Genomic DNA, 27466 nt, shown 5'->3' on the forward strand with positions numbered 1-27466 from the left:
AGAAAACGTAAAATAACAAATGTATATATGCAGGCTAAATTTGATATCCCAGAAGCCCCAAAGGTGAAGAGAAAGGTCATGTCAACGGTTGCGACAAGATAGAGGCAATTTAAGTCCACCTTGACTAGCAAATTTGTTTTTGGTAACACTGAAGGGCAACAAATGCAGGATGTCGTTACAAAATATGGCATCAATCCTGAAGCCTGGCAAGAATTTGCAGCAACTCGATAGACACCTAACTAGGAGGTTAGTTTTGCATGGCATCCTAATTTCAAATGATTATATATACACCAATTTCATTATTTTGATTTCAATAAAATTGATGGAAATTATATATGCAACATTACAGGGTATTAGGAAATAGGCACAAGCAATTCAAAAACACAACGACTGCCCTCACCTACTTTCACGTGGGGGATATGATTTGCTTGAGAAGAAACTGTTAGACGAGAAAAGAAAAAGACTAGAAGAGGAACATTGTTCACTGAAAATCCAGGAAATATTGAGGACCCCCCCATCTCCAATTAAAAGACATGTTAAGTGGAAGGTTGCCTGCACCAAGGCTTACGACAATATGACATCTGAGTCGACCCAAGAAATAGCAGATAAAATAGTGAGTTCACCAATATTGTTGAATTTCCTTTATTTATTTATTTTTTAATGACAATGACCGCACATTGTGTGTTTGTCTATGGCGTGCTTTGTGAGGACTCCTTAGAAGAGCAGGTTACGTAGGGTAGCTTTATATCCCGTGGTCGTGACGACATACTGAACACTGCCATTGGGCGACCTGACCATGGGGGTCGTGTTCGTGCAGTGGGGTCAGGTGTTACTATTACTCAGTATTATGGAAGGACATCATGTACATTCAATAACTCGTCCACATCCATCAGTCATCAACAATTACATGAAGTTCTTGCAAGACTTAGGGAAGACATGAGTAGTCAGATTAGGGAAGAATTGAGGAGTTAGCTAGAAGAGGAAAACAAGAAGAGCTTGGAAAAAATGACTATGGCATTAAAAGAGGCCATTAAAATAGAGTTTTCACAAAAAGGATCCCTGGGCTCACCCCCAATTGAGTCGGACATACAACAATTAGGTGCTCGTGTCAGCACAAAGGGAAGTAATGTTGAAACCAATGTGCACCCTTCAGGGGAAGATGATGTTGATGCCATACCAAGTATGGGATTGTATGTGCAGCATCATGATCGTACACACTTGATGGCATTGGGAAAATACTGCAGGGGGTTCCACCATGCACAGTGTGGCTTATGCAGATGATGTGGTCACTATTAGAAAATATGCTTTTTATATCGGTTATTTATGACTTTCTACATCGGTTTTTAACTGATGTTGAAAGTATTATCGTTAACATTGGTTTTAAAAAACCAATGTTAACGTAAAATTGACAACATCGGTTATTTAAATAACCGATGTTATATAATAAGAATTACACCAAAAAAAATGTATGAATATTGACAATTCACATCGATTTTTATACAGAACCGATGTTAACTTTCGAACGTTAACATCAGTTTAAGTAAAAAACCGATGTTAACTTATACGTTAATTAACATCTTTTATGTTAACATTGGTTTTTAACAGAAACCGATGTTAACGTATAAGTTAACATCATTTTTTACAGAAATCAATGTTAACGCTTTTCGATATTAACATCGTTTTTTTTTTAAAAAAAATGATGTTAATATACACAAACAACATCGGTTTTTTGAAAAACCGATGTTAACTTATACGTTAACATCAGTTTTTTGGAAAAACCAATGTTGTTTGTGTATATTAACATCAGTTTTTTTTTTAAAACCGATGTTGTTATAAGGAATTTTTTTAAATACTCTTTCTGTTTTTACAAAAAACCCAAAATTTAACCTGTAAATTTAAAATTAGACCACACAGCACAACATATATCATTTACATTCTGCTTTCAAATAGGTTTTAGCAGAAAGCTAGCTAGTAAATTATCAATTGTAAAAAATCAATTGATAACTATGAATAAATAATTTATTAATAACTATCAACAAAGATTATTCAATGTTAAAATGAAACAACAATTGTAAAAAATGTAATGCAAGCTAGTAAACTAATTAAGTAACCTAAAGTTACATAGTTCCCTAACATCCTAAGTTTGATTTCTGACTTTGAGATAATATTGTGCCCACTGGATGCGAAGCGCCTTCAATCTCTCTGCTTTCAATGGTCTAACATCATAAAAATATTGCATGGTCAAATAAAACATAAGTTAATAATGTAATACCAATGATAAGAAAATCAACTTTGTTTGAAATAAACAATTACCGTTTCCCAATTATTCCTGAAAGTTCCTAAGATTATCGTGGACATCCAGTGCATGACGTAATAGCCGCACTTAGTGCTTCATTTTTGTCTATTACACTAAATAGATAATGAAATTTGGATATTAAATGTTAACTACAATTAGTGTACACAGACATAAAATATATATATAAGTAGAAGTTTTATTTAAATCATATACCTTAACAACAATCCACCTTGCACCAGCCTTGGATTTAGGTTGTGGAGTATCATCAAGTCCTTTCAAAGCACTGTTGAATACAAGGAACATTAAAATTTTGATGTTGTTGAGTTATGCTAATACAAATGTATTGAAAAGCAACACTGACCTATTAATTATTCCTTTAAGGTAGTTGTCTGGCCTGTTATGCAAGGAACAAAACCAGACAACAAGATTTTCCTTAGGCAAAATGACGACCATTTGCCAGTGTGCACTGCAGTGGAGATCAATATGGGTTATTGTAGTATTATACATTATTTAAATTCAGTTGTTCAATTTGACTTACCCATTTAGGTAGGCTCCAAGGTAGACATCGCGTTTTGAACTCTGCATCCAACTCTTCATGTAACTTTCTGATTCAAATTTCGATTGCCCAGATCTCTGAATGGACTGTGGCTCGAGGAATCCATACACATCAGAATTCCCCGCTCGCATACTTGTCTTAGTCAGATGCCTATTGTTGTTAATACAAAGTTAATTATGTATGAATTTAAAACAATAACTTAGGTAATTAACAATAATCTAAATTGACTTACAGAATCCACAACTGTATAACAAATATGCCGAGACATTGACCACCGTGTGCAATTTCAAAGAGATCTTTGTGTTTTATGTACAACTGGAAGTCTTCATTAAACACCCCGAACACAGTAGCATCCCACATAACCTGGAGAGGCTTCAAAAAAAAGTTGTGGGATGGTCAATGTCATCAAATATAGGGGATCATCGACCTCATGATCTGGCCTATCTAGAGGTTTTGCTGGAGACACAACTGCTTGTTTATCCAACAAAGTTAATTAACATAATTTAATTACAGTGAACAATTCAATTGAAAAAAAAAGCATATAATGAGAGTAAAATACCTGTTATGATAAATGCTTCACGAGATGTGTCGGCCAAGCAAGGAAGGTGTTAAGGTCTGCCCCACTAAAATAACCTCGTCACTGGGTACAGGAATAGGAGCCTTTGCATCTTTAACCTCCTCAACACCAACCTTCACTTGGCCATGCAACAAAGGGATGTTGTGAAGCACTATGAATCCCTCATAAACTCTTCCTAGGGCAACCAGGTGGGAAGGATTTTCATGTATGTACAACCCGCAGCTGACACGAGCAGCTAAGGGACCAACCTCAGGCTCCGGAGGCAGTCCAAGTCTTTGTGATTGGATCTGTGATTGCAACTAGGACTGCATCTGGCTGAAGGATAACATCAGTTGTCGAGTCACTTTTTTTGTGATCGGCTCCTCCAGTTGGTCCTTGATTTGTTGAGTCAGCTGCTCGAGTTCTTCGGGAGCCATGGAGGAAGAACTATGGGAGATTCATGGAGCCGCTCCAATGTATTACTTTATGGTCACACCGGCTCCAGTATGCACAGGACCAGGGTGTTCTGGTCGCCCAATGGTAGCAGTCAGGAGATCCTGACTCTTGACGTCCATGGGGGACAAACGAACCCTGTGACGCCTGCTCCTCCAAAGAATCTTGTACAAAACACATATATTTGTTTAGTCATTCATAGAACAAACAAAGATAATTACAATTCTTAATTGAAAATGACTTACAATCTTCTCAACAATTTCCTTTGCCGCCTCAGACGTCATCTGCTAAGTTTTCTTGGTGCGGGTCATCTTTCACATGTCGTCTGATGGGCGATGAAGGGTCAATCACGCCCTCAGTGCTTCCGGATTGAGCAACTTCCTCTAGTTTTTTCTTTGTCTTCTCAGCCATCAGCTTTTGTTTTAAATATTCACAACCCCCACGAGACAACACGTGGGGGGCAGTGTTTTGCTTCTAGATGGCCTGTGCCTTTATCCGCACATCCTGCAAAAATCGAACATTAATGAAAATGATTATTACAATGTATTATAAGAACTGAATTTTTAGTAGACAACAATTAAAATGACAAAGTACATACCTCCCACGAGGGGTCTTTGCGGGTCTGACAAACACTATTAGAAAATATGCTTTCTACATCGGTTATTTATGACTTTCAACATCGGTTTTTGAACCGATGTTGAAAGTACCGACGTTGATAGTATTATCGTTAACATCGGTTTTTAAAAAACCGATGTTAACATAAAATTACCAACATCGGTTATATAAATAACCGATGTTGGTAATATGAATTACACCCAGAAAATGTATATTAATGTTGAAAGTTAACATCGGTTTTTACAAAAAACCGATGTTAACGAATGTGTTAATGTTGACAGTTAACATCGGTTTTTTGAAAAAACCGATGTCAACGTTAGTTAACATCGGTTTTCTGTAAAAAAAGCGATGTTAACGAATGTGTTACTATTGACAGTTAACATCGGTTTTCTGTAAAAACCGATGTTAAAGAATGTGTTCCTATTGACAGTTAACATCGGTTTTTCTGTAAAAAAACCGATGTTAACAAATTTGTTACTATTGACAGTTAACATCGGTTTTTATAACCGATGTTGTTTTCAGGAATTTTTTTTTAAATAATGTCTCTGTTTTTACAAAAAAAACCAAAATTTAACCTGTAAATTTAAAATCAAACCACACAGCACACAACATATATCATTTGCATTTTGTTTTCAAATAAGTTTTAGCAAAAAACTAGCTATCAACAAAGGTTATTGAATGTTAAGATGAAACAACAATTGTAAAAAATGTAATGCAAAGTATATAAACTAATTAAGTAACCTAAAGTTACATAGTTGCCTAACATCCTATGTTTGATTTCTAACTTTTAGATAATACTGTGCCCACTGTATGTGAAGTGCCTTGAATCTCTCTGCTTCCAATGGTCTAACTTCATTAAAATACCGCATGATCAAATAAAAAAATAAATTAATAATGTAATAACAATTATAAAAAAACCAACTTTGTTTGAAATAAACAATTACCGTCTCCTAATTATTCCTGAAAGATCCTAAGATTATCGTGGACATCCAATGCATCACGTAGTAGCCACATTCAGTGATTCCTTTTTGTCTATTACACTAAATACATAATGAAATTTGGATATTAATTAAACGTTAACTACAATTAGTGTACACACACATAAAATATATATAAGTAGAACTTTTATTTCAATCACGTACCTTAACAACATAACATAACCAGACACCAGTAACTTCTATTACCTCTCACAAGATCATAGAACTGCACTGTGGACAGGCCCAGTCACGGGACCCCCCGCATTTTCAGTCACACACCACTTTCATCCAAATCCACACCTATATACATTAACCTAATTAGAAATTAGAAAATAAGAGAAAAGTTGCTGCTGCCTCCTTAATTGGAAAATTTGAGATCACAAGGGACAAAATTAAACTATATGCAAAAAATTCGTATTCGTATGTAAATACAAACAAAATATAATAAAATACCTCATAATTTATATTAATGCTAATTTAATATTTTATACATTTATCGGACAGCAGACAGAATTGGATGCGTCCAAACTAGAGAATAGATTAAGAGATATTGGCTAAGCCAACAACCAACATTAATTTCATCCAAGAATTGGATGCGTCCAATTATACACAGTATATTCATGGTATCATTGCAGAAGATATTGTTAATGGTAATTGCAATCGTGCATACAAGAGGAATTGACCGTGGCACTCATAGGACCACAGTGTCCTTAACGTTCTCCAATGATAAAAATTAAAAAGCATCAAATTGTCATCCATCATCTTACCCTGCCTCTCTACCACCATGCACCATATCTTGATTCATACCCCAATTTTCCTCATAATTGTGACACATTTTTTTAAATAAATATTATCCGTGTGCCCCCAAAACTAAATACTATTGTCTTTGATAAATAGGAAAACAATAAAATCCCAAAAAAAAAGCAAAAAGAAAAAAAAAAGAAAAAGTATACAAATTCCTGTGCAAGATGTTACACTCATACAAACAAAATACAATATATGCAATTATTTTAATATAATCAACATATATATTAAAAAATAAATAAAAGAAATGAATGAAGGGGTCCAAGTATATTATGCCATCTAAAAAATAGAACTATAGTGGGACCCACATGGAGCATCTAAAAAATAGACCTATATTATGCTACTATTTCTTTTTTATTTAGCTTCAACTCACTTCACTAGTGCGGATTTAATTAACGTTGATAATTTGAGTTAGGATATGCATAAATCTTATCCACATCTTGTCACTAATCAGTTCAAACACTCAAATCATATAGTAAATCATGTTACGTGAACAAATTTTGCTTCTAGACTTCTATTTTTACAGATACAATATTTTCTTTCTTAAATTATAAAAAAAATACATTCTTTCTTAAATAAATATATATATGTAAAATAACCGTCTCAATCAATGAAAGGATACGTTGATAAAAAATACTGTAGTATATTAAATAAATTTAATTAACATGAACTTATTTTAGTGATTACAAAAAATATATAAAATTATTTAAATAGATATATTTAAACTTTTTAATTTAAAATGTAAAAAAATAATTAATAAAACTAATTTGTAATATTTTTTACAGTATATGAAATTTAATTTATTATATAAAATATTAATTTTATAAAGTTTTGAGAGTGAACACCATCTTCAATGAATGGCTTGGCCTCCCTTAAAAACTCAGCTGCAAGCAACACCACATTGGTGGTTCCATCGCCAACCTTTTTCACATTCACAACAATACAAGAGTTCATTTACTAACAAAATTAAAATTCCAATTCCACAGTGTAAAGCATCTGAATGAAGCGAAAATGAAAAGATCCTGAAAGCAGTGGCATTGCATGAGATCGAAGGGAAGTTAAAGTTACCTCGGAGTCCTGAGACTTGGCGATGTCGGCGAGGATTTTTGCAGCGGGGTGGACGATGTCGAGGAGCTTCATGATGGTGGCGCCGTCGTTGGAGATGGTGACGGTTCCCTTGTCGTCGTGGATGAGCTTGTCCATGCCGCGAGGGTCGAGGGTGGTGCGGACGACGTCGGCGACGGCAGTGCAGGCATTGATGTTGCTCACCAGCTGTGGCTTCCCTTGCCAAGGTTGAAGATGCAGAAGAAAGAGAGAGAGACAACTAGGGTTTAAGTTTTGAACTTCAAAAGTGGGTCGAGAAGTAGCAGTTTTCTGGCTCCTACATTTTTATCTGTTTCGAACCGATATTTCATTTTTATCTACATTTGGGCCTCCAGCCCATGCTCTATCCCACCAAAAATATTACAACCATCACCATTTGGTGTATAAAGGATTTTTACGTGTTAAATCAGAAAGTGTTATATATAATAACTAAGTTTATTAATTCTTTATAATAATTATATTAACTCTGATAATATCCAATTATAATAACTATGTATCATTCCCATTTTTTTAAATTTTATTTAAATCTTTTAAAAATCACTTTCAGTTTCAAAATAGTAATAGATTTTATGCCAGAAGTGGTTTATCACCTAGAAATTAGATAATTTTAGTTTTATTTCTTATAATTTTTATTTAACGTCTAATTTATTAAAATACATATTTTTAGTTCTTATACTAAGATAAATCACATAAACTAATAACGTGATAAGGAAATCATTCAAAGCTAATATAAATTGATTATATGACATAATTGATTAGTAGAATAAATTAATTTCAGCAACTAAAAATATGTATTCTAGTGAAATTATGAATCAAATAATTTTTTAGTTACAAATTTTATTTTTATTTTTGTCTATCATATTAATTACTCATTTTATCTCATACTTTTCTCTTCCTAATTTTATATTTTCAAATAAAATTATATTAATTATTTATATAAATTTAAATTAATTAATTTTTCAAGACATTTAAACCTTTGTTTAGTTCATGACTGCTTTAGAAAATCGCATGAAAATGTCCTGATAGCGATGTCCCCTCAATGTAATTAACTTTTGGATTTTGCTAGTTCTAAAGGTATTAGTTAATGAATTATATGAGGAGTATATTTTTACGGATTTTAATAAAAATATTTTTATTATTACATCCTTAATTGGTGTTCTTGAGGCACTGATAAAACATTATCTCACTCATTTTTTATAGTACATGCAAAAAACATTAGGCTTTAATATAATTATTTATTTATTTTTGCTTTCTTTTACGTTCATTCAAACAAGTAATATTAATATTTCCACTTATTTTTCTTTTTTTATATTTGCCTAAACAACACTTTTTTCGACTATATTTATCCTTAATTTTTATTTGTTTTCTTTCATTCCTTTTAATTTTTTTTCTCTTTATTAATCTAAACAATTGGTAAACCACATTTACACAGTAAAATCTATGTTGTAAAAATTATATTAAAATGTTCTTAATTTTCTTTTCTTAAAAAAAATTGTTCTCACCAAAGTCATGAAACCCCTTGCAACCTCATTTTTTTTTGTTTAATTCCAATTTGAAGTCATGAGTTTATCCATGATTTATTTCTTTCTTTTTCGCATTTTTCTTACCTTTTATTAGTAAATAAATATTTTATCCTTAATATTAAAATAATCATATTAAATAAATTAAATAAATTTTTATTTTAATAATACTTATTTCAAAAAAGAAAGAAATCCCTACATATTCTACGACCTCTGTTTCAAACATATTAAAAAAAAGGAAAAACTAAAAAGTCACAGGCCCAACAACTTCTAAAAAAATCAGATTTCATAATAAAGTCAAAGAAGTTTTCACGACTTTAAAAAAAAACAAAAATAAAAAAACTCTAAAGTCGTAAATGGTATCTACGACTGATAGTCAAAGAGATCTGACTAAAGAATTATTTTTTTTGTCTTTTCTTGGTTGAACAGTTATTATATATTTTTATGTTTAATTTTTACGAATAAAAAAAATTAATCAATCCGACCCTACACCTACTTGGATAGTAGTCACACACTACATTTGGACATTTGCGGTAGACCGAACTTTGACCAAAAAAAATTAAGCAAGATTTTAATTTCTATAAAGAAACCATATAATTTTTTTATATCATTCATTAGTTAAAATTTATTATTACTACAATTTTTAGGATAACTAACATGAGAAAAAATTGTACATGATAATTTATTATTAAATATTAGTGTAAAAAATTAAATTATTAACATACACTATTTACTCTTTTTTTTTAGTAGCATCCACTATTTACTCTTAACACAATGCATTTGGTAACAACCAAAATATTAAATTTCACTTCCATTTGTATGTTGGTCATTTAAGCAGTGAAGAAAAACCTTGCTTAGTCAAATGACAAAAAATATGACGAAGTCTGGTCAAATTTTGTTGATTAAATAATAATAAAATTAAAATTACGAAATTCATTTTAAAAATTTAGTTTAATTTTTAAATGTTTACCTTTTGAATTTATAATTGTTTCTTAATTATTATATTATTTTAATTAAAATATAATTAATAACGCAATATATGATTTTTTTAAAATATATAAATAATTAAAAAAAAATTATATTAACATCGGTTTTTTGAAAAACCGATGTTAACATATCATACGTTAACATCGGTTTTTTAAAAACCGATGTTAACGTGTATGCATTAACATCGGTTTTTTGGAAAACCGATGTTAACATATAATACGTTAACATCGGTTTTTCAAAAACCGATGTTAACTAATGATATTAACATCGGTTTTTAAAAAACCAATGTTAACGTGTATGCATTAACATCGGTTTTTTAGAAAACCGATGTTAACATATCATACGTTAACATCGGTTTTTTCAAAAACCGATGTTAACATCATTAGTTAACATCGGTTATTAAAAAACCGATGTTAACGTGTATGCATTAACGTCGGTTTTTTTGGAAAACCAATGTTAACATATTATACGTTAACATCGGTTTTTGAAAAACCAATGTTGACGTGTATGCATTAACATCGGTTTTTTGGAAAACCGATGTTAAGAAGGAAATTTTATTTACAAATATGCCACCGCGTTTAACTTTACATCGGTTCTATACAAAACCGATGTTAATAAGTCGATGTTAAAACTACTTTTTGTAGTAGTGAAAACTGAGCCCATTTCTCCTTACTAATGCTGTATTTTTCACAGTGTCGTCCACACTGTCCTTGTCAGCTGCAAGTGTCCATTTCCTCGTCAAATCATATTTAAACTGTCTCCACCGCTCGTTGACAGTCTGAAGTACTTTCTTCTTTGTCCTACCGTTAGAAGCTTCAGGAATATCAAATTCAGCCTGACAAACAATAAATTAGGTTTTATTGTTAGTAAATTATAAATTTTGGCTAATAAAGAAAATGAAAGATGAAAACTAAAATACCTGAATATCCTTCCATATCGAATCCTTCTGAGCAGCAGGGACTTCCTTCCAAGTCTCGTATGTCACATCGACCTTATCACGAGCGACAATCTCCAAATATGTTCTTAATTTCTTCTTGTAGGGACTGTCGACCTTCTCGGTCGCAGGATCGACGTGGACTACTGGTCTCTCTGCCCTAGGTGGTCTAGTTGCCAAGGATCGTAGCCGTGTGGCTTTGCGTGTCCACTTCAAGGTAGACGGAGACGCTAATGCTACTGCAGGAGGAGGAAGAGGAGGAGAAGGAGAAGGAGGAGGAGGCGAGGCAGGTGGAGTAGCCATGGGCTTGTAAAGAAAAAAACTTGAGTTAGTTAACATTATCAAAAAACTGAATCAGTTATGTAAATGAATGTACCGAAATGAAATACATAATTAGAAAATTACATTAGACGATGTTAATTAATTCTCCTTCATCATGATCATTACGATTAGCATGAACGTCGTCAGCTTCTTCTTCTCCGACGATGTTAGGAGTCATTTGTATGGACAAAGGACTAACATAAGTATCAATGTATGAATCATCATCTTCTACATTAACACCAATTGTTTTCCCGTGTAGAACCACGGACCACCTTTCATTACAAGGGTCTTGCACATAAAATACTTGTTTAGCTTGTTCTGCCATGATGAAAGGGTCATTGTGGTAAGCAAGTTTCTTTAGGTTTACCAACGTAAATCCTACATCATCGGTCCACACACCGGTGTTGCTGTCAACCCATTTACATTTGAAAACACAAATAGTAAATTTGACATAGTTAAGCTCCCAAATTTCATCAATGAACCCAAAGTAAGGGATGTAAGCTACACAGGGATTGTCATCATGTACACTTGCGAAGTGTTGAGATTCAGCCCTTAGGGTGACCCCGCTGTTTTGCATTGTACTTTTCTCGTCTTGTGCTTTTGTATAAAAGGAATACTTGTTTATGTCATATCCTTGCCAAGTTATAACATTTCTTTTAGGCCCATCTACTAGCTTTCTTAATGTTTCAAAAGCATTTTCATCAGCAAAGATTGTATCTTTAAACCAATCAAAGAAAGTCTTGTTATGCTTTTTCAAGACCCAGTTCTTTGACATTTTTGGATTACTTTGTTTGACTAAACCTTCATGCTAAAGTATGTATGACAAAACTTCATTACTGTTATTCAACATATACAAGTGAGCTTGTAACAAATCTTCTACACTTGGAGTGATAACATGCAGTCCTCTTGAACCCTTACCGCCCACTCTGTTGTCATGGCGAGACTCAGGAAGGCCAACAGGTTTAGCCTTTTCAATGTACTATGAACAAAATTCAATGGCTTCTTCTGCAATGTACCTTTCAACAATAGATGCTTCCAGACGATGTAGATTCTTAGTATACCCTTTTAAGATCTTCATGTATCGCTCAACCAGTTACATCCACCACAAGTAAATAGGAATACAACATTTGATTTCTCTAACCAAATGAATTATTAAGTGAACCATGATGTCAAAGAAAGCAGGAGGAAAATACATCTCCAACTGGCACAGTATAATTGCGGCCTCATTTTCCAGGTCATCAAAGGTGACAGGATCAAGGACTTTGCTACATATGGCATTGAAGAAAAAGCACAGGCGAGTTATGGCTAACCTAACTTTGTTAGGCAAAATGTCTCGTATGGCCACAACTAACAATTGTTGCATCAACACGTGACAATCGTGAGACTTTAACCCTACCATCTTAAGCTCATTCAACTGCACAAGGCTCTTAATATTTGAAGAGTATCCTTGTGGGACTTTGATCTGGCGCAAACACTGACAAAAATTGATCTTCTCATTTCTAGACAAAGTATGACAAGTTGGAGGCAAGTATATTTTTTTACCATCAGACATTGGATGCAACTTCGATCGTATACCCATGTCAGCTAGATCTTGACGGGTATTCAGACCATCTTTCGTCTTGCCTTGAATGTTAAGGAGCGTCCCAATGACATTATCACATACATTTTTCTCCACATGCATAACATCAATACAATGTCTAATATCTAGATCAGACCAGTACGGAAGATCAAAGAAAATAAACCTCTTCTTCCTTATGCAAGTCTTACTTTTATCCTTCTTTTGGGTCTTTCCAAATACAACATTCAGGTGTTGAACCCGGTGGAAGACCTACTCACCAGTCAACGGTATCGGCACAGTTTCGTGCTCTTGACTTCCATTAAATGCTTTTTTCAATCGCCTGTAAGGGTGATGAGGTTTTAGAAAACGACGATGCCTAGTGTACACTGTTTTTCTACCATGTTTCAGTTGTATGTAGCTTGTGTCTTCTTCACAGATGGGGCATGCATGATGACCCTTAACACTGTAACCGCTCAGATTCCCATATGTTGGAAAGTCATTAAGGGTACAAAAAAGCATTGCACACATTTGAAAAGTCTCCTTGCGAAACCCATCAAACACTAAAACCCCCTTGTCCCACAACTTTGTCAGGTCTTCAATCAACAGACTTAGATAAACATCAATGTCATTTCTTGGCTGTCTTAGGCCCGATATCATCATAGACAACATCATGTATTTTCGCTTCATGCACAACCAAGGAGGCAAATTGTAAATTACTAGTAAAACTGGCCATGAACTATGTTGAGTGCTTAAATTGCCATATGGATTCATTCCATCACTGGCTAATCTAAGCCTAAGATTTCTTGCCTCTTTGCTGAAATCCAAATACAAACCATCAATCTTCTTCCACTGGGAGCAATAAGCCAGATGACGGACCATTCCATCAGAGTTTCTCCCATTTTCATGCCAGGTAAGGTCTTTTGCGTCGTCTCCATTAGCAAAAAGACGCTTAAACCTTGGAATGATAGAAAGATACCACAACACTTTCACTAGAGGGCCCTTCTTTGAGTTTTCATCAAAACTTCAGTCCTCATCATCCTTCACTTTGTACCGTGATGCCCCACACCTAGGACATTTGGACATTTCTTTGAATTCATGCTTGTACAGTATGCAATCATTCGGGCAAACATGAATCTTCTGATACTCCATACCCATCGGACACAGTATCTTCTTGGCCAGATAGTAACTTTTAGGCAACGTGTTTTCCTCTGGAAGCAGATCATGCACTACTTGAAGCAGTGAACTAAAGCTTTTGTCACTCCACCCATATCTAGCCTTGACATTAACCAGACTTGACACCATCGACAACAGCGTCAAGTAATTCTTGCACCCCGTATACAAAGACTTCTTTGAATCACTTTGCAATCCTTCATACATAGGGGCATGTGCTTGCTGAAAAGACTCTTGTCCAAGGTCACGAATCATATCCTCCAAGCGATCTCCCATTTCTACCTCAAATGGTTCCGATTGGGACCCACTCTGCATGTCTGTCAATTCACCATGCCATATCCACATCGTGTAATTCTTCTTAATCCCATCACACAATAGATGCTCCCGTATGTCATCCAGTATTTGTCGTCTTCCGTTCAAACAATTGATACAAGGACAATAATATTTTCCATCTTCATCCGGTTGACTTATTTCTGAAGCAAATTGTAAGAACTGCTCGATGCCTTCCTCATATTTTGGGCTGATGCGCCTTTCATTCATCCAACTTCGATCCATCAAAGTAATAACTCTGTGATACTCACAAAGTTATTCGATGCATGAAAATTTCACTTTTTTATTATAGGTGTGGCCCTATCCCATTCAGGAAGACCGTCTTTTATGGTAGCTTCATATGTCAAGGTTAATTCTATTTTGTTAAATTTGACAAAATTTCGACAGCATTTTGCATTGGTCTCCAAGTACATAACATGAAATTGGTGAAATTAATTTCCCGATAATCAAGTATGCACTTAGAGAACAACTAGAAATGCATTGTACCGAAATTTCATCAAATTAAAAAAAATAGTGTTAACCTTAAAGCATGAATCTACCATAAAAATATAAGTCTCCCCAAACTATCAAAATGGACAATTCAAGATTGAATACAATGATTAATGCAAACTGTCCACAAGAATCATTGCATTCAGTCTCAAACGGGAATCTAAGGTTCTCTCATTATGAACACAATTTGTATATCATATATCAGTTGTCTTTAATGGTAGTGAACAAGTAATTAAAACATTAATTGGTAACAAACATTTGTACCTATGATGATGAGCAGCATGGTCCAAAATAAAATGAACAATCTAACAAATAACTCAATGACCACCTACATCAATCATCAAATAGATATCAATATGTGACAATGAGTAGGCTTAAAGTATGATAGATATCAATTGATGCAATCAATGTCTCAAAATCACAAGTCTAACTAGCATACACAGTAGTGAGGACAGTCATACAATGTGAATAAGTCAAACAGTTTCAAAATTTGACTTTTGTAAGTAATTCTTCAAGATTACCTTCAATTCTTAGGACCCCTCCCTCTTTGTTGGTTTCTAGGTATTGGACTCCTAGGAATTATTATAATTGGGCTATTGATTATATGGCACTACAAACCAAGATGTGTGTCTAATTTTCAAGCAAGTTAATGTGTCATGATTTTGAAGCAAGTTAATGTCTCATTATTTTCAAGCATGTTAAAATTTCTAGTGCTTCATCAAATGATTATAGCTATTTACTTTTTCTAAAATTTGTAGCAAGATCAACTTTTCATGACCTGCCAAGATTATATATTTGCTTTCTTTGCTGTAGTTTTCTAAGCAGTCGGCTAGTTTATGTATTTGCCTCCTTGGATGACGGGAACAGTTATAAACCCATTATTTTGAGCTGCATATTCACGACAAGCTGCAAAGCAGAAACTCACTCTGCTGGTTCCATGGCTTTGCAAATCAGATAAAGAACTGGTTTATCCCACCAATCTCAATTTTACTTCACCAGAAGAACTGGTTTATCCCAACAATCTTACTTTATGTTTCATACTTTCATATCACTACTGTCAATTCTTATATTTTTGTCATTCTCATGTGTATTTTTCGGATGCAAGGCGGAGTATAATACCCGATGAAGAGATTGCACAATTTGAGGAGGTAAATACTTGTGATTTACCTTTAGAAGGGGTAGAGAAGTAATTGTAGTTTTATATTTTATAAGACATAGCAATAGTACTATAGTAGTGTTTGCAGCAGATAAAGTTGTATAGAATTTGATATTATATATGATTTGTTTACTTTGGTTATTTTGAAATTGATTTTACAGAAAGAGCAGTGGATATTATAAGACACAGCTTGCATGCTTGGGACATGCATGCAAGCTGTGTCTTCTCACTAGCTACCTAGGTTTACAATCTAGCTAGTGAACTTCACAATCTAGCTATCAACATTGTAATTGGTGCTAAGCTCACAGTTCCAATGTTACGTGCTTCTCCAATTCAAAATTAGACAGCAAGAGGGATCACCTCTTTGCTGGTTTAGTTGGTCAAGTATGGTGACACTATTAAGTCCATAAGAAGCTTATAAGAATTGGCAAAGGAAAGAAAGTAATGATAATTTTGTTACTGCATTTCACACCTCAACTTGATATTTTATTCTCATACTCATTCTACATTAACTAACATTCATTCATTTTCTATGTGGGACCTATAATTTCTTTTCTGTTCCTGCGCTCTTGTATGCAGAATAATGTCTTGCAGTGAGCTCTCAATTCCTATTGGTTATACAATTGCCTTAAATTGGTTATACAATTTTTATTGGGACCGTTTCTAGCATAACTGATAAGAGGTTCAATCTCCATGTCCTTGAGGAACATAGAAGTTAGAACATATGACAAGAATAAAGATTAAGAGCCATGTTAAATAATGGAAGAACTTGGTTCAGGTTCAGCATTTTAAATATGGAAATGTTAGAAACCGGTTCAGGTTCAGGTTCAGCTCAATGTTGCATGTTGTTATTGATGAACAGAAAGAATGCACAATTTGAGTTGTGACTGTTTGGAACATGCAGAATAGTAAATGACAGATATAAGGCACGATCTGAAAGTTCTTGAGGAAGAAAATGAATCTTTAAAAGTGAAACTTTGACAGGCTTCAAATAAGGTTCACCTGGCTCACAATAGAATCCAAGATGCACATAAATTCGATCTAACCATGATTGTTTTTGGGCCATTATAAAGAGGTTGATAAAGATGCACCAGTAGAAGTTGACACTGGTTCTGGCAGTCATTCTAGTACTAAGGATATTATTGAATGTAATGATGAACATGTTGGAAAGTCAGTATCAAATGACCTGGTAGATGATAGTCAACAAACCTCTGCCTTTGAAGATTCTTGTAAGAAAAGTAAACTAACTAAACCTCAAACAACAACTTCCAATGAGAAGGACCAAAGTCATTCTGCTTTGAGTAAGAGACTAAGAGCTAACAACTGTGCCTCAAATTGGTTTGGCTTATTCTATGCAATTATTGTTTGGCACTAATAAATCGTTTATTTACTTTTCTTAAAATATGCAGGGTTTGAGGCCTCACTTTGTGGTCATGAACTTAAAGCAGGTATGGGTTTGGTTGCTGCTGCTGAGGTTTTTGAAGCATATTGGATATCTGTAGAAGAATTTAGAAGTTTTGCATTATCCATAATTAAGAATGAAAATCTTGTTCTGAAGTTCAAAGAGAGGTATCTGCTGTGGGAAAGGCTGCTCCTCTTGTACTTGGAATGACTGTATTTGGTTTAGACTTACCTGTTGAGCCCAAAGATACAATTCTAGTGGGACTAGATGATGCAGTGAAAGCCAAGAATGATGCTCCTGGACCAGCTTCATCTGGACGCAGATGGAGACTTTGGCCTATGCCTTTTCGAAGAGTCAAGACAATTGGTCACACTGATAGTGTATTAAATGAGGAGGTATTTGTAGATTCTGAGTCTGATTGCCAAACTTCTGTTGTCGAGCCATCTTCAACATCTGCTATGCCTATTTTCAAATTCATTACTATTTCACAGGTAACCACTACCATTGGGTTTGTTTCTCCAAACAAGGCTAATTCCTATAGTGTTCATGGGAGTGCATTAGGTGCTAAAGAAGTGGATGGTACAAGGAAGAATCTTGGATGGCCATACGATCCTTTCCATGTGCCTGAACATGTCATGAAGTATGGATGGGGAGTTAGAGATATCTTTGTTACCTTTTAGTCTACGGAGATTTTCATGATCTAGAATGAAACTTTCTTTATTTTTCCTTAGGCATTGGAGTCGCCATACCCTTAAGGGTACTAAACTTGAAGCTGAGTGGAATGCCAAGTTTGTGGAATATGAGAAGAAATACAGTGAGGAAGCTGTAGAACTGAAGGCTATTATTACTGGCGAATTACCAGCTGGTTGGGAGAAAGCACTTCCGGTGAGTAAGCTAACAAACTTCTAGGTTTCTCCTAATATTTATTTTGAGCTATATCTCCTTAGTAGTTGAATGATGTGTAATCCAATTTTACTGAATGGTGGTGATTTGTTTCCATGGTTTGTTATAATCATTAACTTTCCTAATTACAGTTAAAATTCGTATTAAGTACATTGCATCTTCACTCATCATCCATCTTTTTGCTTCATGCATGTATAGCCTTCAAACTTTTAAGATAAATAAAACTTGACTTCCATCATTTGTTTATGGATTATTGACTACCCTTCTAATTAAATTTCAACTTTCAGACATACACTTCAGAAAGCCCTACAGATGCTACAAGAAATATATTTCAGCAAAATCTAAATGCCCTTTGTCTTCACTGACTACATGAGAGCTGCCATAAGGATTTCTGCACCGTGTGAAGCTAGAGTTATTTATGTGATGACTCATGATTCGATTGTACTTCGAGAGGATGGACCAACTCATAAGCCAATAGATCATTTGGCAAGCTTCAGGGCAATGCCAAACACTTTGATGCTTCATCCAGCTGATGGTAATGAAACTGTTGGATCATACAAAGTTGTTGTGGTTAACAGGAAGAGACCCTCAATTGTTGCACTTTGTAGGCAAAAGTTGACCCAACTTCCAGGAACTTCTATTGAGTGAGTTGAAAAGGATGGCTACACCATTTCAGACAACTCATCAAGTAACAAGCCTAATGTTATTTTGATTGGAACTGGTTCTGAGTTGGAAATTGTTGTTGTTGCTGCTGAGGATCTAAGGAAGGAAGGAAAAGCTGTTACAATTGTTTCTTTTGTTAGCTGGGAACTTTTTGATAAGCAGTCAGATGAATACAACGAGAGTGTTCTACCAACTTCAGTAACAACTAGAGTTAGCATTGAGGTAGGATCAACATTTGGTTGGCACAACATTGTTGGAAGCAAAGGAAATGCCGTAGGCATTGATCGATTCGGAGAAAGTGCTCCAGCAGGAAAAATATACAAGGAGTTTGGTATCACCAAGGAAGCTGTTATTGTTGCTGCCAAAGAACTTTCGTAGATATATTTGTTGAGTTTCTTTTATCTCATCTAGAACTTGTGGTTTTCACTGGTGGCTTTGGGTTACTGTTACATGATTTGTTTTTTGAGATATCACTTTAGCGACAATAAGGAAGATTAGATTGTTCTTGCATAACATTGTCAGAGGAACCACTTACATTAAAGGATGAGTTGAATTAATGAAGTTGTAACAACTATTAGAGATGAAGGAAAGAAGAATGACAGAAAACTTGAATGGATTTCTTAATTGAACAATTAAGGTTTAGAAATGCCCAATGGGCATCGCTATGTGACAAAACTCCATATTACTTCTAAAATATAGAACAATTAATCTATAAGTAAACTAGTGACTATTTAAGGAAAGAATGAAACCTACAACATATTTCAGAGATTGAAAAAGGAGCTGCGGGAAATTGGGATATTAAAACACGCAAGCACAACATATTTCATTACCTTGGAGCTGACCAACCCACCTTCACCCTCAATTTCTCTAAAGGTGATTTGATTCATTACAAAGTATGTACATTTCTTGATCCTTGATTACATACCTTATCCATTATGCCTAACTACAAATTTCATTGGCACTTACAAGTTCTAGTCAAATCATTGCTCAATATTATTCTTAGTTACAAGATAGCAATGCCTACTTCAAATTCAACTTAGGTTGCTATAAATAGGAAGGAAAAAGAAATATCAACATCCACTTAATAAATGAAATAACATTATGCACAAACCAAATTACTTAACATCCCAAAACTTGTGTAGGTGAGTACCTTATGAAGAGGCCAGCTAGCTTGTGACAGCTAATAACCCAGAATTGAAGAAATTTCTGCATATATAATTCAAGAAATTTTGTGTCAGCAGTGTATGTTGTGTGAATAAAGCTTCAAATAAGGTAATGAGGTTGACAATCAAGCTTCATATGGTTCTAGTCACATCATTGCTCAATATTATTCTTAGTTACAAGATAGCAATGCCTACTTGAAATTCAATTTATGTTGCTATAAATAGGAACGAAAAAGTAAAATGAACATCCACTTAATAAATGAAATAAAACTATGCACAAACCAAATAACTTAACATGCAAAAACTTGTGTAGGTGAGTACCTTATGAAGAGGCCAGCTAGCTTGTGACAGCTAATAAGCCAGATTGAATTGAAGAAATTTCTGCATATATAATTCAAGAAAAAAGATCAAAGCCTGTGAGGTTCTGAATTCCCTATTTCCACCTTGAGGGCAAGGTGGAATTTCAAGGGGGAACTATTGTCAGGATGTATAATGTGGAGGGATGAATAAGGATAGCTGTTAGTTAGTTAGTCCATAAGTTATTTAGTGAGAATAGTTAGTTAGTTAGTCAATATTGGAGTTTGGTTAGATAAATAAGGAAATCAGATTGAGGAGGGTATTTGACAAATCAGATTAGGGAGTGGGAGGAAAGATCCTTATTCAATTCTCCACTTTGTGTTCAATTTTCAATAGTAAAATTATACTCTTTTTTATTCTTTCCACCTAGGTTCCATCTTATTTTCTCAGTTCCTATCAAGTAGTGATCTGTTATGCCTATACTTTGCCCTGTTACTAATACTATAGCAAATCGAACATGCGGGGTAGTCATGATAATACTCTCATTGTCCAAGACCCCAAGAAGTAATCCTACATGACTTCACATTCATTTAAATTGGGTCTCCTTTGAGGTATCTTACAGACCTGGAGTATTAGTAACACAACTTTTCCTATTCATACACTTACATATAAGAAAAGAAAAATGCCTAAAATTGATTCTAAATTTAAATACAAAATATTGGCATGCCTGCTAGACTAGAACATCGAAGATTTCAGAAAATAAAAAATTAGTCTCCATATCCTCTTGCTTCCTAATCGAACTAGCTTAGTTTACAATTCTCAATACCCTCCAAATCATGATGACTACAGATAAACCCTTTCTTTTCCTTGTTCCTCTAATTATAAATATTTCTTTAAGTAGAGACATGGTCCTAATCTCTTAGATAGACTATCACATCCTAAGCCTAGGAGTACCACCAAAGACAAACTTTAAGGAAATCCTTCTCATATAGTTTTTATTTCATTTTTAGTGAATTCAATTTATAGTAACAGCTATCAAGGTTTCAGGCTAAGCAATCCAAAAAAAAAATGGGATAAAATGGATTGATATAAATAAAAACAATTGATTTATGACTAGATTAATTGTTGTTACATTGAAATTGGGATCTTCTTTTAATCTTCAGTATCTAACTATACATCCCATGTGGTGGCATCAAAGTCTCTACAACTGGCAGAAACAAGCATCTTCTTCTAACACTTAGTAGCAGTCACAAAACAAATTTCCAGACTTTCTTTTAAATACAACAAAAAAACATTTTAAAAAAAGATATCTATATATGTATTTTTAAGTGTATTCAAACCACTCATCTCTCACGGTTAGGTTGGCATACAAAACAGAATCGACCAATATTTCATTCAAAACCAGTATATAAAGAAATAATAAGAGACAACGAAAGGAGAATAAAGATCGAATGTTATCCCTTCGAAGTAAAATCTGAGAATTGTTACAGCTATCAAAAGTTGAAGACAAAACTTACAGAATCAAAAGTGCCAAAGAGAGCAACCTACAAAATAACGAACTCACAAACCCACCAACTCAAGAACTCATGAACCCACCAACCAGGAGCCAAGACAATGTCTAAAACCTAGGAAACAATGAACTCACCAACCCGAAGTTAACATTATATAGGGATAAGGTTAAAGCAACATGAAGGTTTGCCCACGTAACTAAATCACGACAGTCACGAATGGGAACTCATCGAACCTGTGCGAACCCAAACACGAACCTCAATGGCAGCTTGAGTGAGGAGGACAGACAGGTCTTTCGAGCCTGAGCGATGAGGAAGAAAGGGAAAAGGGTTTTCGTAACTGATTGCGTGGGGGGAAAATGGATTTTGGGGTTTTAAGTTATGAATAAGACAACATTGGTTTCTTAAACAAAACCGATGTTAACTTTACAATGTTAACATCGGTTTTTTCAAAAACTGATGTTAACTTTCTACAGTTAACATCGGTTTTTCAATAACCGATGTTAAGATATTAAAGTTAACATCGGTTTTTCAATAACCAATGTTAAGATATTAATGTTAACATCGGGTTTTGGAAAAACTGATGTTAACATCAACTTGTTAACATCAGTTTTTTCAAAATCGATGTTAATTAAGTCAACTTATTTACCAAAATGCCACTACCCTTTTATTTACATCGGTTTTTTAAGCTTGCGATGTTAAATCAATAAATTGTAGTAGTGGGTAAGGGTCAGTGTGGAAAAAGTCATTGATGTTAACGCTGAAGTCCCCTATCCCACCTCAGAAATTCAGTATGTCAGGCAGGCCCTTGACATATTCATTGCATGGCCCACACAGCTTGTCAAAGTTGTATCACATGAGGTAACACGTTTGTTTTGTTGTACATGAAGTAACACATTCATAATTAGACATGAACTATTGACCCACATTCATTAACCATGCAGGATGCATAAATAACTCCGTACAAAGTGGCTACACATGGCCAACACCGGCTAATGTGGATGCCAATGATCTGATGCGTGGGCTGATAAAGTTGAGTTTTGATATTTACGACAAGCCAATAGAAATCAAGTTTGATGGGAGTAAATTTGAAATTATTGATGGAGCTACATTGATATTCCTAACATTCTGATGTTAGTGAAATAATAGTAGGTGACAAAAGTTTGAACATATATGTACAACAATTATGGATGATGTAAGTGAAATCCTTATTTTATTTGTTCCTCATTCAATCTATATACATGATCCAGTCCATTAATGTCAAATGTCGTCAATAGGTATATGGATGAGTGGAGTCAAAGCTTGGGTCATGGTTCCATCTATGCATTCCTTGAGCCACAGTCCTTGCACATTTCAAAGGATAAACGTGGCAAGTGCCAACAATATATTGAAAGATGGCTTAAGGAATCCCAACGAGAGGTATACCTCGGAGCTTACTTCCAACAATAAGTCATGTTTAACAATAATACTTTAACCGATCTTTGTGTTATACATATGTAATGTGCATGAAATGCAGGGCACATTAGCAGCTGGTAGTTTTGTGTCCTAGGCAACATGTTGTTGTTTGGTTATGTTCGTTGTGTAGGAAACCTGATATTCATATCAAAGCCGCAATTAATAAGTTAACTCATAACATTTAACTTTTTCCTTGTCTTCTTTAATGTTCATCATTGAATATGTTATCATTCTATATGCGTTGATGTGGTTTTTTTTAACCAGTGCAATGAACAAATTAAAGACGAGTTCGTCTGGTGATACTAAGCCAGCTGCACCTAAGTGGATTGAAGCTAAGGTTAGTCATATCTAGCATGCCTTATTGTTGTCTACTAACGTGATGTAATACTGTAATGTATAGGATATTCAATTATTTTTCATATGTAGAGTCACATTCAAATCAGATGTTGTTAATGTGGATATTACATGATGCATTGGATGTGGAACATCATAAGCGGGGAGATGAAGAATGATTGGTCCTTGGTATACATAAAGTTCACTTTCTAAGATTGTTGACTATGAGTTGTACTCAATTTTTTTATTTGCATTACTAACTTTAAATATTAAAATTTGTAGTGGTTTGGTGATGACACACCATTGGACAATGACACCATCACAACAATTCGGAAGAAATGGGCAAGTTATTTTTTAAAGAATACAAACATTGGCCGGGTGTAAAAACGCTTCATGATAGGTTAGGAATAACAATTTTGGTGTATTTGAGACAATTGGTATAATTTTTTTTATCAGCACTTATACTATTTTTTATTCATAGTAGTAATACAGTGAGTAATACAGTTATTGTGGCATGAATCATGTATGCTTTTGTGTAGAATCATGGCCACCCTATATGTTATTTTGGCACTGGTAAATGATTTTCCATGTGGAGCAGTTTAGTGTTGCTCTTATTTTTCCCACAGGAGCAGTTTAGTGTTGCTATTATACCTCTCTCCGTCTCTCTGAATCAGTAAAGGCTAGGTCAATATCTCTATGAGTTGTACTTATGAAGTTTTAGTGGTAGCACATAACATATATCATGATTAATTTTATACATGAAGGTTGAATAATTAAGACAATAATTAATACAATTTTCGTGTCGAATAATTAATGATTTTTTTTAAAAGAAAATAATAACACATTAAAATAAAAAATTTGTTTGGATACACAATGTATTTTTGGTTCCATCTTGATGTAGCTCCATGTGGAGCTTGTAGGCCTTGGATATTCTTCATCAAAGGAGTCCATTGCTTCTTGAATTTTAATGGCAGCGGAATGGAGAAGAAGAAGAGTTGAGAGGAGACGCCACTTCAAGGAGAAGATGAGTCAAGAAGAAGCTCACCACCATAGGAAGTCATGGATAAGAGCTTGGAGGTAGAAGAAGAAGAATGGAGGGAGAAGGAGAGAGGGAGCACGAAATTTGTGCCTCAAAAGAGGTCTGAACTTTGAAGTGTAATTCTTAAATGATCAAAGTTGAAAAAATGCACACACATGACCTCTATTTATAGCCTAAGTGTCACACAAAATTAGAGGGAAATTTGAATTTCTATTCAAATTTCACTTGAATTTGTGGAGCCAAATTTTAGAGCCAAAATTTCACTAATTATGATTAGTGAATTTTAGCTATGGTTCAGCCCACTAATCCAAGATCGAGTCCAAGATTCTCCACTATGTGTGCTTAGGTGTCATGAGCATGTAAAGCATGAAGGACATGTACAAAGTGTGACTATATGATGTGGCAATGGGTATGGCAAGCAAATGCTCACCTCCCCCTCTAAAATTTAATTGGATTGGGCTTCTCCCAATTCAATTAAATTTATTTCCAACCACACACATCAAATATTCACTTAATGCATCTGAAATTACAAAATGATACTAAAACAAAAACTAGTCTAGGTGCCCTAAAATACAAGGGCTGAAAAATCCTACATTTCTAGGGTACCTTACCTATATTATGGAGCCCTAATACAAGGTCAAAAAGATAATGAAACCTTAATCTAATATGTACAAAGATAAGTGGGCTCATACTTTGCCCATGGGCCCGAAATCTACCCCTAAGGCTCATGAGAATCCTAGGGCCTTCTTTTGCATCTCTGGCCCAATCTACTTGGAGTCTTATATCCGATGCCCTTGCGGGGTAGCATTGCATCATTCCCTCCCCTTTGAAAAGAATTTGACCTCAAATCCTGAGATTCTTAAAACTCTGGGCTTTTTTCCTCAACACCTGTAAAAAGAACAAAAACATATATATTAGTGGTGTTTGGTATGTTGAAGTAAGGTAAGGTCTGAAAACCCATTTCCTTGGCATCTTCCCATCAAGGAACATGTTTCCTCACCAACTCAATGAATGGTGCTACAAGTATAGAAAATATGGGACAACCCTTTTGTAAAAGTTTGTTAAGTCATGGAAGCCCCAAATTTTCCTTATACTTGGTGGAGTGGGCCACTCAGGAATGACCTATATTCTCTTAGGGTTTATGAGAACCCCTTGATCACTATTTAAAAAATTAAGAAAAGTAATGCAATAAAACATACCGTTTTTCTGTATTTTCATGTTGATTATTCCTACCACAAAGTATGACAAACCTAAGGTGTCCCATATGAGTACCTAAGTTTGTATTGAAACTAAAAATATGAAAAAACCTACCTAATGAGTCCTTATGTACACAAATCATGAAGATGTTGGGTGCATGAGTGATTTTACAAAAGAGGGTTGCACCACTCAAAACATTCATCATTACACCTATTTTATGGATTTGGTGCCTAATAATACCTATTTTGGGCACCAACGAAGCACAAGGATTTAAGCTCTTGCCTAAAAACATTCATCATACCTCTCTTTTTACAAAGGAGAAAATGTGGAGGTTGTCTAAGAGGGGAAATTTCTTTAATATTTGTCTTTATTTCAAAATGCCTTTCCTTCTTAGCTAACCTCTTGGAGGAGACACTTACCTCGTTACACTCTTCATTAACCATTAAAGGTTGTCCTTCTTCTTGGGGTTAGATTTCTTCACTAGATTCTTCCCATTTTGCTTCTTCACTTTCACTAGAGGATGGTGAAGTAGTAGCCTCATCTTGGCTACTATAAATGTCTTGGCTCCTCATAATCATGGTTTTCTTGGTGAGGCATTGAGAAGTAATGTGTTTCCTTCCAAGATATTTAAAGCACTTTATAGAACTAGTTTTTCTTGCATACTAACCTTAGGGGGTTGCTTTTCTATTGTCTTCCCCTTATCATCTTTGGGCTTAGAAGGTGTTGCCCCTAAGATGCCTAGACCTTGGTCTTTCTTTGGATAAGAATGAGAGCCATAATATTTTAAAGTAGACTTTCTTTTAAGTTTTTGCTCTACCCTTATTTCCCAATCTAAGTAAGCCTCTTAAGGTTTTCTTTCCCATGGAAGTATGAGAGGTTAATGTTAGCCTCTTAAGGCTTTCTTTCATTTTCTATCCTATGGGAGTGAGGTCTAAGATGTGACCTATGCCTTCCTTCATAATAGTCACGAAGTTCTTCACTTAGGCTCTTGCAAGAGTTAAGACTACTATAGGAGGCATGTTTTTCTCTTTTCATTTCTTTCATTATTTTTCTTCTTTCTTTCTCTCTTATTTTCTCTCTTTCATCTTGACTTATTTCTTCCACTCTTTGTTTTCCTTTTTCTTTTCTCTTTTTTTTTTTCTTTCCACAAATTAAGGGATCTCAACTCATCTAATATCTTATACAAGGGGTCCTTAGGAGTAGAATCCTCACCATTAACACTAGATAAAGAATGAAGGCTCATGTTGGTTCCTAAGTTATGGTTCTTTCTTGTTGGGGGTTTGAAAACAAAAGGTAAAATAAACTATGGCTGAAACTAGCCAAAATAAACACTAAAAGAGGTGTGAAAGATAAGGTAAAAACTAATTGGTAAAAGGCAAGCTATCTAGGCGGTTTGACAATGGAAGGTAAAGGAAATAAGCTATGAAAGTAAGCAAGAAATGTAAACTAGGCAAATCCTAAGAGTGTTTGGATGACCACATTTAAGGTTTCCAACAAAACACTCACAATCCTAAAGGAAAATTGCCTAAAATTATTACACACAAATGGAAGTAGGGTGGCCTAATGGAGGCTCCCAACTTACTTCTAATGAAAGACCTTTTTGTTACAAAATTTGAAAGCAATGAAAGTAAGTAAATTGTCAATTACAAAAAGGTCCTCAATTTTGGTGGTTGTTCTCTC

The 27466-nt window shown here is 34.5% G+C and overlaps 1 protein-coding gene and 1 pseudogene across 1 annotated transcript; one reads left to right on the forward strand and one right to left on the reverse strand.

The window, feature by feature from the left end:
• Positions 1 to 5585: 5585 nt before the first annotated feature.
• Positions 5586 to 12059, reverse strand: LOC114383059. The gene is made up of 5 exons (XM_028342683.1): positions 12042 to 12059; positions 10788 to 10859; positions 10504 to 10703; positions 7326 to 7638; positions 5586 to 5753 (listed from the first exon to the last, which is right to left on the reverse strand). Exons 1-5 carry the CDS (start codon positions 12057 to 12059, stop codon positions 5721 to 5723), a joined length of 636 nt encoding a protein of 211 aa, XP_028198484.1. The 3' UTR covers positions 5586 to 5720.
• Positions 12060 to 13548: 1489 nt separating this feature from the next.
• Positions 13549 to 19274, forward strand: LOC114383151 (annotated as a pseudogene).
• Positions 19275 to 27466: the final 8192 nt, after the last annotated feature.

This window comes from Glycine soja, chromosome 1 (genome assembly GCF_004193775.1).
Source record: "Glycine soja cultivar W05 chromosome 1, ASM419377v2, whole genome shotgun sequence".
NCBI classification, from domain to species: Eukaryota; Viridiplantae; Streptophyta; class Magnoliopsida; order Fabales; family Fabaceae; genus Glycine; species Glycine soja.

Excerpts from the sequence above, each read along its gene's own strand:
- LOC114383059 (XM_028342683.1), bottom strand. Across the intron at positions 10,704-10,787 it reads CGATATGGAAGGATATTCAG|GCTGAATTTGATATTCCTGA; the intron begins GTATTTTAGTTT and ends ATTGTTTGTCAG. Across the intron at positions 7,639-10,503 it reads AGTTTTCACTACTACAAAAA|GAGCCAGAAAACTGCTACTT; the intron begins GTAGTTTTAACA and ends ATAAAAATGTAG.